We start from the raw sequence: 16062 nt of genomic DNA on the forward strand, positions 1-16062 counted from the left end.
TGAGTTCTTCTTCTTCTTCTTCTTCTTCTTCTCCTTCTTCTTCTTCTTGCTAACTGTTAGAAGGATGGGGTTCTGGTCCGGTCCTACAGCGGGCCGCAGCACCCAGAACTTCACTCCCTATAACTACATAAGATAAAGTAACAAACAGAAACAGAACCGCTGGGCCTCCACCTCAGAACACAACAGAACTCTGAGTGCGTCGGGGCTGCCGACCCGTCAATCAGTCCAACAGGAGGACAGAATCATGACCCGGTTGACGAGATGCTCTGGAGGAACAGAGTGAAGACTGAAAATGTTCCTGTTCTGTTCCTGTTCAAACTTCAACATGTAGAAGTTCTGACCCGGCTTCTTTACTTCAGCAGAGGTAATGGCGTACAGGTTCTGACGTGTGAGGAGTTACACACAGACCTGAAATGATACTCAGGTATTTGTACTCCATTACTTCCTGTGGGTACCTGCAGTTCTTCCTCAGACAGGTGGTCTGACCGGTCCTGCGGCCCTCATGTGTTTGTTGAGACAACATACCTGCTCATACCTGAGCAGCTGAACAGGTGATGTCGGTCCTGTGGACACTCTGACCCTCACTGTGCTGACGCCCTGACAGCAGCAGGTGAGATGACTCACCTGAGCTGCTGTCATAACAAGCTTTCATTAATCCTTCTGTCTGCTCACTCTGAACCACACTGTTCTCTCTCACCTGTGGACCGCTGAGACTTTTACAACCTCCCAGTCTTCTTCTGGTCACCTGAGACACCTCGTGCTGCTTCTGACTCCATGGACTTTAACCTGAGCGCCTCACCTGAGCGCCTCACCTGAGCGCCTCACCTGAGCGCCTCACCTGAGCTCAGCTGACAGGGAGCAGTGAGAGTCCGTCATGAGGAGACGTCTCTTCCTGTTGGGGATTTTTTGTTTCATCATTTCCACCATTTTATACTCAAAGTACAGCAAGCCGAGTGCCGACAGGTGAGCTCCTGGTCCTGGTCCTGGTCCTGGTCCTGGTCCAGAGACTCTCAGTGATCATTTACTCATGTAAAGTACTGACACCACCCTGTGAGAGTAATCTCAGTGTGTCTTTGCTATCTAATGACATTAAACTGAAATAGACCTGATGAGAGTTTTCCTTCTGTACTAATACTGTTGTACTTTCACTGAAGTATCATTTTAAATGGAGGACTTTTAATTTTAACTACGTGTTTCTTCACAGTGGTTAGATTATTTCACTCAGTGATGTAGTCGAGTCAGAAAGAGAACTATGAGTACAACTACCTCAAAGTACAGGACTCGAGTAAATATACGCAGTTACTAGTGTTAAATCGTGTGTGTGTGTGTGTGTGTGTGTGTGTGTGTGTGCGTGTGTCAGTCACCTGACAGCAGGTGGGGTCGATGAGGTCGACTGGACGAACGTGTCAGCAGCTCATGAAGAAGAAGACGAGCTGGTGAGTTCTTTAATCTGACTCTGGATCGAATTATTCACGTTTGACTAATTGATCTGTTATTTGTCTTTAACAGACGTTTGGTTTGGTGGAAACATCTGTCGTACTGATTCATGTATTTATATAACATGACCTTTATTAACCTTTACGTTCTGACACCACTCATGTCTGAAACCACTCGTTCACTTTTACACCACTTTCATATTCTTCTTATTAATTGAACAGTTTATTAAACTCTTTTTTTCGGACTCCTGGTTGAACAGAAGACGACTCGTCTCACTTCTGTTTGTCAGAGCTGAAATGATAAATATCATCTTGTCACTGACTCCATGTGTTCTCTGATGTTTCCTGCATGTTTCTGTTGGTCAGCAGGTCGAAGCTCCATGTTCTCTGAGGAAGGCAGCGAGGAACAATGTTCTCCTCAGAAACCGGTTCAGGTTCTCGGTTCCGGTTCTTCAGTGGGCCGGAAGTTTCTCCAAACGGTCCTGGGAGCAGCTGACGGAGCGAGCGCCGCCGTACGGCTGGAAGGGACTTCCTGTCGGCGGTAAACCTGTTCAGTTAGTGGAGCAGCAGAAACATCCGTACTTTAATATTCAGTATTAATATCAGCTGATAGAACTCACGACCCGCAGAGCTCTGATGCTGTTTGTGTTCTGGACCTCAGCGGTTCGGGCGGCGCTCTCCCTCCTCTACAGCTCCCGTCTGTTCTGGAGAGGTTCACCTGACAGGTGTGTTCGCTGCGCTGTGGTGGGAAACGGAGGAATCCTGCGAGGCTCCGGACAGGGACGCCACATCGACGGACACGACCTGGTCTTCAGGTGAGACGGGACACCTGACACACGTTCTCAGTCATCTGTGAGAGCGGAGCAGGTTCTCTCTGTGGACCGGGTCAGGATCCTCCTTCACTGTGTGGGTTCCTCCAGGATCTAGTTTAGAACCCGTCTCGTGCCAGTGATCTCCGTCTCTCTGCTGATGACACCCAGCTGTGTCTTCTGATCATGTCCAGAAACTGAATCATTAAAAATCAGGTGTAACAATAACAACCGTCCCTCCGGTGGCACCGGTACCGGCAGCAGAACTGACCCTGGACCTCACTGCTACCTCTGACCCAGACTTGTCTTTTGAAACTCAGGTGACTAAAAAGGTTCAGTTCTGCTCCAACACGACTGAGCCGGCTCTCTGAGGTCCGTCCTGTCGTCTGTGTTGATGCTTTAATCTCTTCCAGACTCTTTTTGATGTGTACAGAACAGAACCCAGAGCCCGGTCTGAGCCCGGATCACGGTTCTCTGGACCAAAGCACTTCGTTAGCTGTTGGTTAAAGGTGCTGTAAATAAAGTTATGGAGGGTTGTGGATGTCTCGTCTGTCCTCAGGATGAACGGCGCTGTGATCGAAGGTTTTGAAGACGATGTGGGGACGAAGATTTCCTTCTATGGATTCACCACCAACACCATGAAGAACGCTCTCCGGCTGTACCGCAGGGACGGGTTCACCAGAACCCCCCAGAGTCCAGTGAGGACGCAGTTTAACTGATCCGGGCTGAAGTTATCAGGATAAAATCATCCAGATCATTTGTTTTTTAGTCTTTAATTATTGTTGCTCACAGATTCTTCATCTGTTAATGAGATTTATTTAATTACATCAACAAGAACCGTTTGGATCTGAAGTGACCGCCTTCTTCTTCTTCTTCTTCTTCTTCTTCTTCTTCTTCTTCTTCTTCTTCTTCTTCTTCTTCTTCTTCTGCAGGAGATAAACTACATCTTCATCCCGTCAGACCTCAGGGATTATGTGATGATGGCGGCGGCTCTTCAGAACCAGACTGTGGGCTCGGGTCGAGACAAAGGTGACAGGTGAGTCTGCAGGTTTCCAGATCAGCTGTTAGTTCATGACTCTAATGTTTCATCATTCATCTGGAGCTTCTCCACCCTGTAGCACCGGGTTCTGACCTGCAGGTGGCAGCAGCACACCTGCAGGTCAGCATGGTCCCACAGACAGAACCTCCCTGTGCTGTTATTCCATTTGATCTTATTTTAAAGTTATTATATTTGAAGGAAACACGTTTGTTTTTTTTCTGATTGATACATAAATGTACTCAATTACATGTAATTAAGTACATTTATGTATCAATCAGAAACACAAACTGGTCCAGGATCTTTGTTTGTTTGTTTGTTTATCCTGTGTGTGTGTGTGTGTGTGTGTGTGTGTGTGTGTGTGTGTGTGTGTGTGTGTGTGTGTGTGTGTGTGTGTGTGTGTGTGTGTGTGTGTGTGTGTGTGTGTCCTTCAGACCTTCTAAATATTTTGGTCACAAGCCTCCAGAAAACTTCCGGATGCTCCACCCAGATTTCATCTCCTACCTGACCGACAGGTGTGACTGGTCGATATGTTGACATTGATTATCAATATCTGTATTGATCTTTGAACAGACAGTCAGTGACGTCTGTGTTTTCATCGGCTCTGCAGTTTCCTGTCGTCTCATCGGAGGACCAACACCAAGTTCGGTCACCTGTACATGCCGAGCACCGGAGCTCTGATGCTGCTGACCGCCCTGCACACCTGTGACCAGGTGACACACACACACACACACACACACACACACACACACACACACACACACACACACACACACAGACTGATGGGCTGACGGACGTCTTGTCTGTCCGTCCTGCAGGTTTCTGCTTACGGCTTCATCACCAGGAACTACGCAGACTTCTCGGATCATTACTACGACTCCAGGCCGAAGCCTCTGCGGTTCTTCGCCAACCACGACCTGCGGATGGAGAGCCGGCTGTGGGAGACGCTGCACCAGAGCGGCCTGATCCGGCTGTACCAGGGGAGGGAGGCCCGCTGACCCGGGAGTCCAGACCATGGCTCAGTTTGGTTCTTCAGGACACAAGAACATTTTTAAATCTCTCTGCAGATCATCAACAGATCAGCATGTGAGCTGATGAAGCAGCTTCTGACTTCAGTGTTTCATTTAACTTCAGTGAAGTGATTTTATTTCTGAAGCTGCAGGTTCATTAATTGATCTGACCTGCTGGAGACGAGCTTCTTCTGCTGGAGGTTAATCAGCTGTTAAACCTTCACTGGTGACGTGAGGAATGAAGCTGTGACGTCACGTGAATCACACAGATCTGAAGTGTGTGTTCTGTCTCAGTTTACACACAGTGTTTTTAATAAAGAGTCATTTTATACGCTGACACGTTGTTTTCTTTCTGTCTTCAGTTGGATTTTAGCACAGAAGTTATTTAATGACACAAACTGTTTCATTCTACATATTCTGATTATCTGTAAATAATGTTTGACTCATTCAAAAGCACAGATGACATCATAATGTTGAAAACCTCCACCAAACAGAACACCAGACTGTGACGTCACTGTCACTGCAGCAGGTTCTGACCCGTTTGATTTTCAAGTTTAATCATTAATCATGATATCTCATAGAAAAGATACACCGTGTGTGTGTGTGTGTGTGTGTGTGTGTGTGTGTGTGGGAGAGTCTTTCATGAAGTTACCCACTAGGAGCCAGAACAAAACCGGAAAGGGAACCACTGGTTCTTCAAAATAAAAGCATGGTATTTTCTCTCTTTCATGTGGCGTGAACAAAAACATATTCAAATAAATATTAAGGTCACTGTTGTTTAACGCACCAGCATCAGTCATCAGACATCGACTGGATGAAAAGGAAAACAAATGTATTGTCATTTTAAATTTCATTGAATCTTCTGATTATTCTCATGATAAATCTATAAATCTTTTTTTTTCTTTTTACTCACACAGCTCGTTTTGTCCAAATAAAAGTCTAGTAAGTTTGAATATATTAATTATGACATAAAATGTGACATAAATCGTCTCATTTCAGAAGATTAAATCAGTTAATATTAGATTATTTTATATTATGATTTAAATTCCTTGGTTAGATTTCATTATTGGACATCTGGAGATACACTGTTATCCAAAAAGTAACTAGATACTAAACTGAGTATAAGTATACCTGGCTCAGAGCTGTAATGGAGTAGAAGAATGACGGTTCATTGAAAGATATCGAATAATAATGATCGTAATCCAAAAAACTAAGGCGGTCAGACACATGTAGTCTTGACCAGCTTGAGTATATAAACTCTCATTACTGGCGGTTAAAACAATTCACTCCATTTAATTTTGTAAGGAGTGTTAGCTTTGTCCGTGTTTACTTTGAAAGTCCACGCCGGAAGTCGCGCCTGTCTATATATGTAGCTTGACGCCGCGTGACGTTCAGGAGAATGCAGCGGAGAGAATGTGGCATTCACGGCGAGGAGGGAAAACCTGGAGCAGCGTCAACCCGCGGACTGTCCGACAAAGTGCTAAACTCCTGAGAATACTCGTGTTTTCACGTTAATTCCTCTCCGGGATTAAACTACATTCTCACTCGACTGGAAGTTAAAACTTTTGTGGAATATAAAACCGTCAGAAGCTCGACTCTTCTGGAATATATCGTTACCTCTGCCAGCTTCTCGGAGTTTTCCTGCCACCGTGGTCCGTTAAATTTCAGGGGGTGAAAAGTTCCAGAAACACTCGACCAAAGAAGGTAAAATCAATGTATTCTCTTTGAAATTGTGAATTTAATCAAGCTGTTCTTACAAGTGCGCTCACTAACTTCGGTACAAAGGTCGCTGGTGGAGGTGACGGTGTGTTTACATGCCAGACTCCGGCCGCGATGTGCCACTTTCTCCGGTCCGGACCGAGCTGCGCACCGAGCCCGTCCACATCTCTGTACTGTGGAGCGGTTTATCTGAAAATGTGCTTCATGTCTGAACAACAGAGACTTTTCTTTCCGTCTAAAACACTTCTTCAATTCGGCGAACTTGGACGTCACGAAGAATCACTCGAATTCAGTGAAATTTAAAGTTACAATAGAACCACAAAGCCCGCTGACCTCCGCCCCCGGTGTGCGTAATTCAACACAAGACTTCCAGTGTGAACGGTTTAACAGTGTTAGTGCTGTTGGTGTTCCCGAACTGGAGACTGACTCCTACAGATTCAGACAAAACCTGGAATCACATGTACTGTTTGTGTTTTATGTGGGTGACATGCTCGGGAACATAGAATTAGTGAGTTCTTAAAGGGAGTCTGGCATGACAATATTTACACATCAAAGAAAAGGGTATGTTTTGTGTCTGATCAGGCTGGAAGTTCTCTCTGCACACTTCTGATCTGGTAATAAAACAGTGTGAGCACAAACAGCAGCAGTATGTGCAGAGATGTTATAATACTCCACCATGCACCACCCTTAAACTTTAACTGTCAAGTGCTTCTTGTTTGTGAGCAATAAACTGATTTATTCATTTCCACTTGGGACGACTTCTCTGGGCCTCGGAGTCCCTGCGGTGTCAGGGTGAAATGTGTGAGTATTGTTCCTCTTGTCATGAATGCTGCGAGAATACAAAACGCTGGAGGGAGGTGGAAGGAGAAAGGGGACATGATGGGTGTAAATGGGAATGACAGCTCTGCTTACGCCCTGTGCTCCTCTGTGGCCGCCTGGTTATGTAATGAAACAAGTTGGAACCAGGAAACCGTTCAGAACTCGGCGCCCAGGCCAGTGTTTCTGTGAGGACTGTGTGATCCGGCTGCAAACCCTCTCTGTTTATACAGCAACACTGCCTGTGAGGCCTGGTGCTGCAGCTCTGATCCTGTTTTCATGCCACTGTCAGCAGCGATGTCAGTTCTCTGCAGAAAACTGGAGCAGGGACGAAGCTCGGACTAACTTCTCCCTCCCGTGTGTGAGTGGAGCCTGGTCAGTGGGCTGGAAGAGTTTAAGTAGCTGCTCTGTGGTTGGAATGAAGTCGATGGTCAGAGCGAGCGTGTATTCACCCAGAGCCTGGAGGCGAGCAGCCGAGCAGAGCAGAGTGCCACACGGGGCCGAGCGTCAGGTGCTTCCACAGATCACTTATTCTGCTGTAAAAACATGAAATATCTGAGTGGAGTTTGGTTCACACACTCTGGATGTCCACACAGTGTTTACACAGCAGCCCACAAGTGGATCCCTCATGAGCGCTTTGTGTTTGAAGGTTTACTGAGCTGTAATTAAAGCGACCTCTGAGCTCACGGCAGGTTAACAGCCCGTCGCTGTGGTCACACGGCCCTGATGTCACCTGTCACAGGTGTGTGTGTGTGTGTGTGTGTGTGTGTGTGTGTGTGTCCACACGTCCGTCTGTCATGTTTACCTTCAGGCTGTTTGAACATCACATCCGAGGAAGAACCCGTCCACAGTGATCAGCACTCACAGCGAGGCACGAGTCGATACTGAAGAAAAGTTAAACATGAAGAAGTTCTGCACATGTGAGGAGCGTCATCGTCTCCTCCCTCCATGATGATGAACGTCCGGTGAAGTTCCTTCTGCTGAACAACTGAAGCAGCTGAGACTTGATTTAAACCATCAGATGTCTCCACGCAGCTCGTCTGCTGTGATCACAGTCTGATCTGAGGAGACGTTCATTTACACCCTTATTAAGCTGAACTCTTCTGTAGCTGCTGAGATAACAGCGTCTGTAGTGATGCATGAGATAAAGAACAACGTGTTTTTGAATCAGTTCATTATCTGGTCTTCTTGAGACCTGGATTACACCTGGACCAGATGATGACTCTGGAAATCCACCTGGAAATCCCCACAAAGAGTCGCTCCTTACATGTGCAGAACCTGCCTGATAAAGTCATGTCTTTAAGTGTTCTTCAGTATCACAGTGATCCAGTGATAGTTGTCTGAACATCCACAGGTTCTCTGCTAACAGGAAGTGCTAACAGCTGATTCTGCTAAGATTTCGATCAGTTAGGTTGTTTTTGAAGTCTCCAGCTGCTTTGCATCAGCACGGAGGTCAGGACAGACTGACTGGATCTCCATGTTTGGGTGAACTGTTCCTTTAATGACACTGTAGAGGTGTAGAGAGGTACAGTAACCAGTCACTTCCTGTCTGACTGGAATTCTTACACAACCGTAATGATGATGTAATGAAGTATAATAAATAAAACATAGAATAAATTAAATTGAATCCAATCAAATCACTAAAATGGATTCATGTAACAAACGTTGTGCTTAAATAAACATTTGTTAGGAGTCATTTACTCCAGAACTGGTAATAAAATGTGTCCTGATAATCCAGCTGTTGTCACTTTGTGTTCAGTTATTTATTTATCAACAAGTGACAAGATATTAATAATCAGCTAATGAGCCATGACTTTAGTGACATCATCATTAGAACGTGTCACTCAGAGTCTCACGGACAGAATTGATCCGGTCAGACGATCTGAGTCCGTCACACATCAGAACCAACACTGATAATAACACAGATACAGAATCTACAGATCCTCTGTGGAGTGAAGCAGTTTGTCATCATTAATTAGAGTGACACTCAAACAGAGCTGCAACTAATTGATCCTTTGATTAGTGATTAATCTGCTGATAATTTAACAAGGTTTCATTTATGATACAAAAGAAAACAGTGATAACTGTCCTCTTACATCACAGTATTATACTTCACATCCACGTAAGGGCTGCGACTCAGGATTATTATCGTAGCTGATGATTGTCTTGATTGATCGATCAGGTGTTTGATCTGTAACTGGGGACTTATTGATGAGCGGTTGCAGGTCTGATTGTCTCACTCAGCAGCCGACAGGAGAGCTGCTGTGGTTTCTGCTTCTCTGATAAAACAAACTGATCTGGTTTTCTCATTTCTTTCAGTCGGGACCACATCACCTCCTCCTCCTCCTCCTCCTCCTCCTCCTCCTCCTGCGGGAGCTCCACCAGCCTCCACCCCCCGACTGGAAATAACATCTCCCCCAAATAAAGCCTGAAAGAAGAAAAGTCTGAGCAGGAAATTAAGCAGCAGAGGAGTTTTTCCGTCTCTGCGGCTCAGAGGAAATCTCACCACACTCTGGATCTGTGAGTGTTTCCTGGCTGTCAGCTGAGCGTCAGAGGGAGGAAGTGGAGGCTCACCTGAGGCGGGTCCATGTCTCCAGCGCTCAGCATGAGGCTCTGAGGAGGCGGCGGGCAGGCGGGGTTTAAATAAAGCTGATTCTCAAAGTCGCAGACATGGGGAAGGAGCAGGACCTGCTGCAGGCGGTGAAGAGTGGAGACCTGCAGTCCACTCAGAAGCTGCTGTCCAAACTCAAGACCGGCAGGAACAGTGAGTACACCGTGCTTTTATTCTGAAAGAACACGCTGCTTTTATTCTGAAACCTGGCTGGTATGTGTCTGTATCACATGTGAAGTTCTGATGAAGTTTGATGATGTCAGATGATTTTCATATCTCCATAGCAACACTCAGACCTGCTGTTGTGAGGCGCGTCACTGAGTCGCAGCTCGTTGTGTCGCCTCGCGTCTCTGTGCAGACAGTGATGATGTCACTGGGTTACTTTTTAGCATCGTTGTCTTCAGTTTCTCTTTCAAACTCGCTGTAGACCGAACAATTGAGTCAGCATCCTTCACTGTCGTCGCTGTTTTCTGTCCAGTGTGACGTGATAACGATGGTGTGGCTCTGTGTCGACCCCTCAGCTGAGCTGCGTATTAAACCTCCATGTTGTAATGAACTTGAGTGTGCAGCAGCTCTGGTGTTTCCATCAGCAGCTGGAGGTTCAGTCCTGCAGGCAGTCGACAGGCTGCGGAGGTGTTGACTTACTGAAACAAGCTTTCTGCTGACTCCTGCCTCCTGCTGCTGTCACACCTCCTAAAACTCTGGTTCTGAACCAGCGGCGATGCCAGAGATTCTCTCACAGCCAGCTGAAACAGCAGCTCCACTTCAGACGTGCATGAATATTTCAAACCTCCAACACACACGTGTTTCAATGCTGAGCGGAAAACTGAAGCTACAAACTCATTTTATTGGATTTGAAGCAGCGTATCAACAGCCTGGGCCGGTCCGGGCTGGTGTCGGTGGGACGGTGCTGGTTTATCTGGTGGAGTGGATCAGACTGTGACCAGTGTGTACCGCGTCCTGACTGAAAGATGACTTTGCCAGATGTTTGGTGACGTGTGTGTGTGTGTGTGTGTGTGTGTGTGTGTGTGTGCCTCACCACTGAGGGAAGGTGATTAAATGTAGTTGATGCAGAAGCAGAGAGTTTAATTTGGGCTTCAGTCTGAAACTGGGACATCCCGGCTGCTGTGCTGGGATTTGGAGAATATTCGACTGTATTTTTTATTATTTATTTGGATCCAGCAGCTCCCACACAGTCATGTGAGTCGTCCTGTTCTGCAAACTGACAGAAAGTTAAAATACTTACAACAAAATCCTAATCCTCCGACACGGTGACGGGTTCCATGAGATGTAGTCGACGTCGGACTTCACGTGATCGAGCAGCTTCTTTAAGTCTCTGACGGGAAGAAATCCACCAAACTGCAGATCTGAATGTGACTCATACAAACAGACTCGTCATGTGACGGTTCAGCGAGCCTGTTCAACATCTGACAGCGACGTGAAGGAATCAGCTGGTTGAGCAGCATGAAGGGTAAAAACAGCTGATGACTGGATGGACTGGAGATGAACTCAGATATAATAAAAACCTGTTTCATAAGCAGTGTTTATACTCCTCTGTGTGTGACTGATGCCTCTGCCCGACAGCCTGTTTTGTTGGTGGTGTTATTGACCAAGAGGAAGACCCACCGAGGTCTGAGGCCCGCCGAGGCCCGCTGTGACCCACCGAGGTCTGAGGCCCGCCGAGGCCCGCCGAGGCCCGCTGTGACCCGCCGAGGTCTGAGGCCTGCTGTGACCCGCCGAGGTCTGAGGCCCGCTGTGACCCGCCGAGGCCCGCCGAGGCCCCGGGGCCGGAGCGAGGTCGGTCTTTGTCAGGACGATAACCTCTCACCGTCACACGGCCGGCTGACCTCTGACCTCTGACCTCTGACCTCGGCTGGAGACGAAGGAGAGGCTGCGGTCTGAGGCTGTGATGTCACACAGCCGGGGAGGCTCCTGTTAGTAGTTTTTATTATGTTTGTATTATTAATCCAGTTCTCTAAATTTAGACGTTGCAGATTTCAGCTTGAATTATTGAATTAAGACAGTTATTAACATTCCCAGACAGACTGTCTGTTTCCAGCGCAGAGACAGACCTGACACGCTGCTCAGACTTCACACGTCTGAATGTTCGTACAGTTGCTGTACGATCACTTCTGCATCACCGGAGTAGAAGAGGGCGTAGATCTCCGTCTCTGTGTGCGGTCCGGGTGTAGATGTCTCCTCGGCCAGCTGACGGGCCGGTCCCGCTCCCTCGGGGACTTCCTGCAGACCGTCACATGACCCCCACCCATTGTTCTCCACCTCAACACGCCCAATCCATCAGCTCGTACGTTACCGGAGAGCCTTTCAGCCATTGTTCCAGCCGACACATTAAACGCCACGTTTTCTCCCCCCGCAGCACAAACACTCGTTACACTTCTTCTTCTGTCATATTTCTGGTTTTTGGAGGACGTGTGACTCCGTCCTCTCGACATCTGGTGCCGCAGTATCTCCCCCTCGCCCAACTGCTATCACCCAAAACACAAGGAGCGCCCCGCTGGGCCCCCGCCCGGATTAATGGGTTTTATAGCTGGGGGGGTGGGGGTGGTGGGGGTGGGGGGTGGAGGGTGGTTGGTGGTTGGAGGAGGGAGGAGGGCGGTGGGTGGAGGAGGGTGGGAGGAGGGTGGTGGAGGAGGGAGGAGGAGGGTGGAGGGAGGGTGGAGGAGGGTGGAGGGTGGAGGAGGGTGGAGGAGGGTGGATGGTGGAGGAGGGTGGAGGAGGGTGGATGGTGGAGGAGGGTGGAGGAGGGTGGAGGGTGGATGGTGGAGGAGGGTGGATGGTGGAGGATGGTGGAGGAGGGTGGTGGAGGAGGGTGGAGGAGGAGGGTGGAGGAGGGTGGAGGAGGAGGGGGTCCGGCTCGGCTCATCAGATGCTTTGGCATCTCGTTCAGCGCGCTGTGACTCTGCGGCTCTATTAAATTAGGACTTAATGGATTAATCCTGTGAGCTGTTTACTTCTGAGGCGTTCTTTGATAAGTGAGAGATGTTCAGTTACAGAACCACCAGAACAGAACCTGTAGTTCACAGGGTCCACTGGGTTCACAGTTCATACAGTTTATTACAGTTTTTGATAAATTTAAAGTCTTACAGTCAGTGGAAACAGAAGAAGAGTCTACAGATGATGGAACATGAACCTTTGAGGTAATAATTCCGAGAACATCCAGACGTTATTCTGACGGGCTGGATCACACAGAGATCATGAGGGGAAGAAACGGTTCCACCTGCAGTATCTGAGTTACTGAGCAGACACAGACTGAGCCCTGCGTCTTACTATTGTTACTGAATAAATCTTAATTTCCTCTCTGATCCTCGTCACGTCTGTAATCTAGAAATGCTTCAGAACTCATTTAAAAACTCTTTGAATGGTCAGAAACTGTCGCAGCTTTTTAGACATTGAATTGTCAAACAAAAGCTAACAACAGCCCGGAACGTCCCGTCTGTGTTCTCTAACAGAAGTGTGCCGCAGGAGGTTTTATGATCGACCCTGAGGACCGATGTTTGGGGCCGAAGCTCATCAGTGTCCCATTATTGGAGCCTCGTAAACCTGTCGCCTCCCCATGAAAAGCCGGCCGTTGAGAACCGAAACAAAACGGCGGCGGCGTGTTGGAGACTCCTCTGTCAGCGGGGGAGGGACGGGGGAGGGACGGGGGAGGGACGGGGGGGGAGACGTCTCTGCACACGAATCTGTCTCCTGTTTTATTCATGAGTTTGGGTTCAAACTCTCCTCAGCCAATCATCCACCACAGAACCCGTCCTTTCTTAAACGCTGCTGGCAGAACTCCAGAACTCTGCAGCTCCTCGGTACCGTCTCACCTCCAACACTCTGACTAGTTTTAAGTTTCAGCTGCAAAGTCTGTAAAATAAAAACGCTGCCGTCATCAACTAGAGCTGCGACCGATCACTGAGAAGATCAACTGTGACATGAACCCCAAACTATTTCCATAACTGATAAATAAAAACAGTCAATCTTCTCCGTGGCAGCGAACTGAATGTCTTTGTGTTCTGGACCAAACAAAACATCTGATCAACATTTTATAAATAACTGACAATGAAAATAATCTGTATCTGCTGCTGCAGCATTAAGTAAAGGGAATGTAGTCTGGTTCTTCTCGGTTTTGTATTGTAGGCAACTGGACTTCTCGGCCTCCTGGACTGAGTTGAAGTTTGTCTGACAGTCTGTAGCAGTGATCCCTGTGAGTGGTTCTGAGAGGAGAACAGGCCCAGAGTCAAACTGAATCAAATCAGAGGAAGGCATTGTTGGTTTTTCTCTCTGTCCCGTCCTGTCAGTCAGAACCGGCTCCAGACGTCCAGAGGTCCTGACGGGCCCCTGTGTCAGCCAACACACAGCTTTGTTTCCCTTCTCTGCGGAGTCTTCCCGTCTGTTTGCTCGGCTAATGAAACATTTAACACACCAACAGCAGAGTCGACAGGTAAACTCCACCAGCTGAAACTCAGAATGTCACAGACCGTCTGAAGGTTTTAACACTTTCCCTCAAATCTGTGGAAACTTCCCGCCTCATTATCCAGCCGGGTTACAGCCCGGTTTACAGCCCGGTGTTCAGAGATGAGGCCCGCCACAGGAGAAGTGACTGATGGGCTGAACAAACAGTGTCAGTGTTTACTTGACCTCCTCACAGCAGAGCACAGTTGAAGTGAAGGAGGAACCGGGAGAATCTCTGACTGCTCCGGAGCTCCACTGCCGTCAGCAGCAGAACCAGAACCTGCGACGGCGAGCGGACCGACACGGAAACACTGCAGTTAATGATTGTCTGGTTGTTGATCAGAGCAGGAAGTCATTTCTGAGCGACCTGAATCCTCCTGGACTGTCAGTGGACCGGATCAGGTCTCAGACTCCTCACCTGAGGATCTGACCTGTTCACACCTCTAACACTGTGGACTCAATCAGAACCAACAGTCCAGCTGATACAAGGTCCTGCAGCTTGTTATCTGTGTGTCGAGGCTCCAACTGATTATTATTGTGAGTCCTTAATCTGTGTTTCACCTCCAGATGTCTGGTTCTGTTCAAACAACACTCTGTGTCTGATGAAGCGTCACAATCCTCACCTGAGGCACTAATTCAGTGATTAACTGACTAATCCCTCTAATTAATTTCAAATTATAGCTAAGTTTTAAGTCAGGACTCAGCCCGGTCCGGCCTCAGAGACACCTGGACTGAAACCATCCAGATGTCAGTGGCAGGATTAAAACAGGAGAGCATGAAAATAAAACTGGTTCTCTGTGGCTTCGTTGTCTGAGGGGGTAAAAATACTTTCAGTCCTGGATTTTAAAGTAGGACCAGAAATGTTTCTTCCCTCTGAGAGTTTCATCAGATTCATAAATACAGATTCTCATTTTCACTAATGAGCCCACGTTTGATTTAATCTGCTGCTGGTCCCGTCAGCCTCGGGGACGTCGCCTGAACTGTTCCTGAACCGTGAATCATGTTGATGGTTAGTCTTCTTCTTCTTCTTCTTCTTCTTCTTCTTCTTCTTCTTCTTCTAAACTTCTCCATTATAATTTAGCCTCTAGAATAAAGTATCGTGGCTGAGAGCTCAGCATGGAGCAGGAAACTGACTGTTTATAGAAGCTTTGAAATGAAAACGAGGCGATGATAATGAACACAGGTGGAGGCTGTGTGTGTGTGTGTGTGTGTGTGTGTGTGTGTGTGTGTGTGTGTGTGTGCAGCGGGTTAATGGCAGCCGCTGGTTGTCTTTATTGGCTGTTACGTAACGGAGCTTCTGCTCTCGTGTTCGGGGTTTTCTTTGCTTCTCAGACGTCACATGACTGAAACACAGTGAGGTCACAACATGTGACTTCTACATGAAATGTCACTGCTGTGATGTCACTGCTGTGATGTCACTGCTGTGATGTCACTGCTGTGATGTCACTGCGTTTCTACAGCAGATTTAGCTGCTCTGCTGCTGGACGAGGTTACTGACTTATTGACAACGTTCAGATACAGTAAAGTTCAGTCTGTTCATCAGGACGGAGACATCAACAATCTGACTGTAAGAAATATATAACAAGGTAGAAAAATTCAAACCTTTAGGACAGAACAATGTGTTCTGGTCGGGTAAAAGTTCTTCATCAGCATTTGAATAATGATGTAGAAAACTTCAGTAAGATTCTTTCAGACTGCTGTTGGTACCTTACGAGGAGGTGATGGTGGCCGTGCAGCCGTTCAGCCGTTCAGCCGTTTAGTTGGTTTGTTGGTTTGTTGGTTTCCATGAACTTGTGAAGAGGTTGAGTTTGGTCCAGAACAGACATCATTGATCCGGATCCAAATAAAGGGACCGATCCAGGAACTTTCAGAGAGAAATCCACCTGTTGGTGAGGAACTTTTGTAAATCCTGGTGTGTTGAGGTCGAGCACCTGCAGGACGTCGGATCTGATCCGGTTTCAGTGAGCAGTGAAGCTCTTTGAGTCGGTTTGTTCAATCAACATGATTCTAACCAGGAGCTCAGTGTGACCGTGGTTCTGATCCAACATGCTCAGAAAGGCAATTTTCATTTCAGCTCGACTTCAGAAAAATCAGACATTATTTACATTTTGAGAAAACATTTCATTTCTTTGATAGTCGACATCTAACGGATCGCTGCAGCTCCTCC

At 47.4% G+C, this 16062-nt stretch overlaps 2 protein-coding genes and 1 long non-coding RNA gene across 9 annotated transcripts in view; 2 read left to right on the forward strand and 1 right to left on the reverse strand.

The window, feature by feature from the left end:
* The first annotated feature begins 46 nt into the window (after positions 1 to 46).
* On the forward strand, positions 47 to 4628 carry st6galnac2 (ST6 (alpha-N-acetyl-neuraminyl-2,3-beta-galactosyl-1,3)-N-acetylgalactosaminide alpha-2,6-sialyltransferase 2). 3 transcript variants are annotated; one of them, XM_037088657.1, is made up of 10 exons: positions 47 to 364; positions 462 to 963; positions 1361 to 1436; positions 1803 to 1977; positions 2098 to 2251; positions 2805 to 2943; positions 3178 to 3281; positions 3716 to 3796; positions 3892 to 3994; positions 4100 to 4628. In XM_037088657.1, the coding sequence occupies exons 2-10, from the start codon at positions 875 to 877 to the stop codon at positions 4277 to 4279; spliced, it is 1101 nt and encodes a 366-aa protein (XP_036944552.1). In that variant the 5' UTR covers positions 47 to 364; positions 462 to 874; the 3' UTR covers positions 4280 to 4628. The 3 variants fall into 3 exon arrangements, with proteins under 3 accessions (XP_036944552.1, XP_036944553.1, XP_036944554.1); XM_037088658.1 differs by having other exon boundaries at positions 473 to 963; XM_037088659.1 differs by having other exon boundaries at positions 47 to 963; positions 1806 to 1977.
* LOC119013811 lies at positions 1548 to 2213 on the reverse strand. Its single transcript, XR_005072830.1, has 2 exons — positions 2093 to 2213; positions 1548 to 1983 (listed from the first exon to the last, which is right to left on the reverse strand). It is a non-coding gene; the product is annotated as an uncharacterized LOC119013811 (long non-coding RNA).
* Positions 4629 to 9450: 4822 nt separating the features above from the next.
* LOC119013804 (caskin-2-like) overlaps positions 9451 to 16062 on the forward strand; it is a 43552-nt gene continuing 36940 nt past the window's right edge. For all 5 annotated transcript variants that reach the window (XM_037088648.1, XM_037088649.1, XM_037088651.1 and 2 more), the window contains exon 1: positions 9451 to 9590. In XM_037088648.1, the coding sequence (XP_036944543.1) occupies positions 9497 to 9590 (94 nt within the window). In that variant the 5' untranslated portion in view covers positions 9451 to 9496. The remainder of the gene's footprint in view (positions 9591 to 16062) is intronic.

The sequence above is a fragment of the Acanthopagrus latus genome, chromosome 23 (genome assembly GCF_904848185.1).
Source record: "Acanthopagrus latus isolate v.2019 chromosome 23, fAcaLat1.1, whole genome shotgun sequence".
NCBI classification, from domain to species: domain Eukaryota; kingdom Metazoa; phylum Chordata; class Actinopteri; order Spariformes; family Sparidae; genus Acanthopagrus; species Acanthopagrus latus.

Bases quoted from the DNA above. Each gene is read 5' to 3' on its own strand.
- st6galnac2 (XM_037088657.1), top strand. From the start codon at position 875: ATGAGGAGACGTCTCTTCCTGTTGGGGATTTTTTGTTTCATCATTTCC. The intron at 2,252-2,804 runs GTGAGACGGGAC...GTCTGTCCTCAG, and splicing joins GGACACGACCTGGTCTTCAG to GATGAACGGCGCTGTGATCG. The intron at 3,995-4,099 runs GTGACACACACA...TCCGTCCTGCAG, and splicing joins CCCTGCACACCTGTGACCAG to GTTTCTGCTTACGGCTTCAT.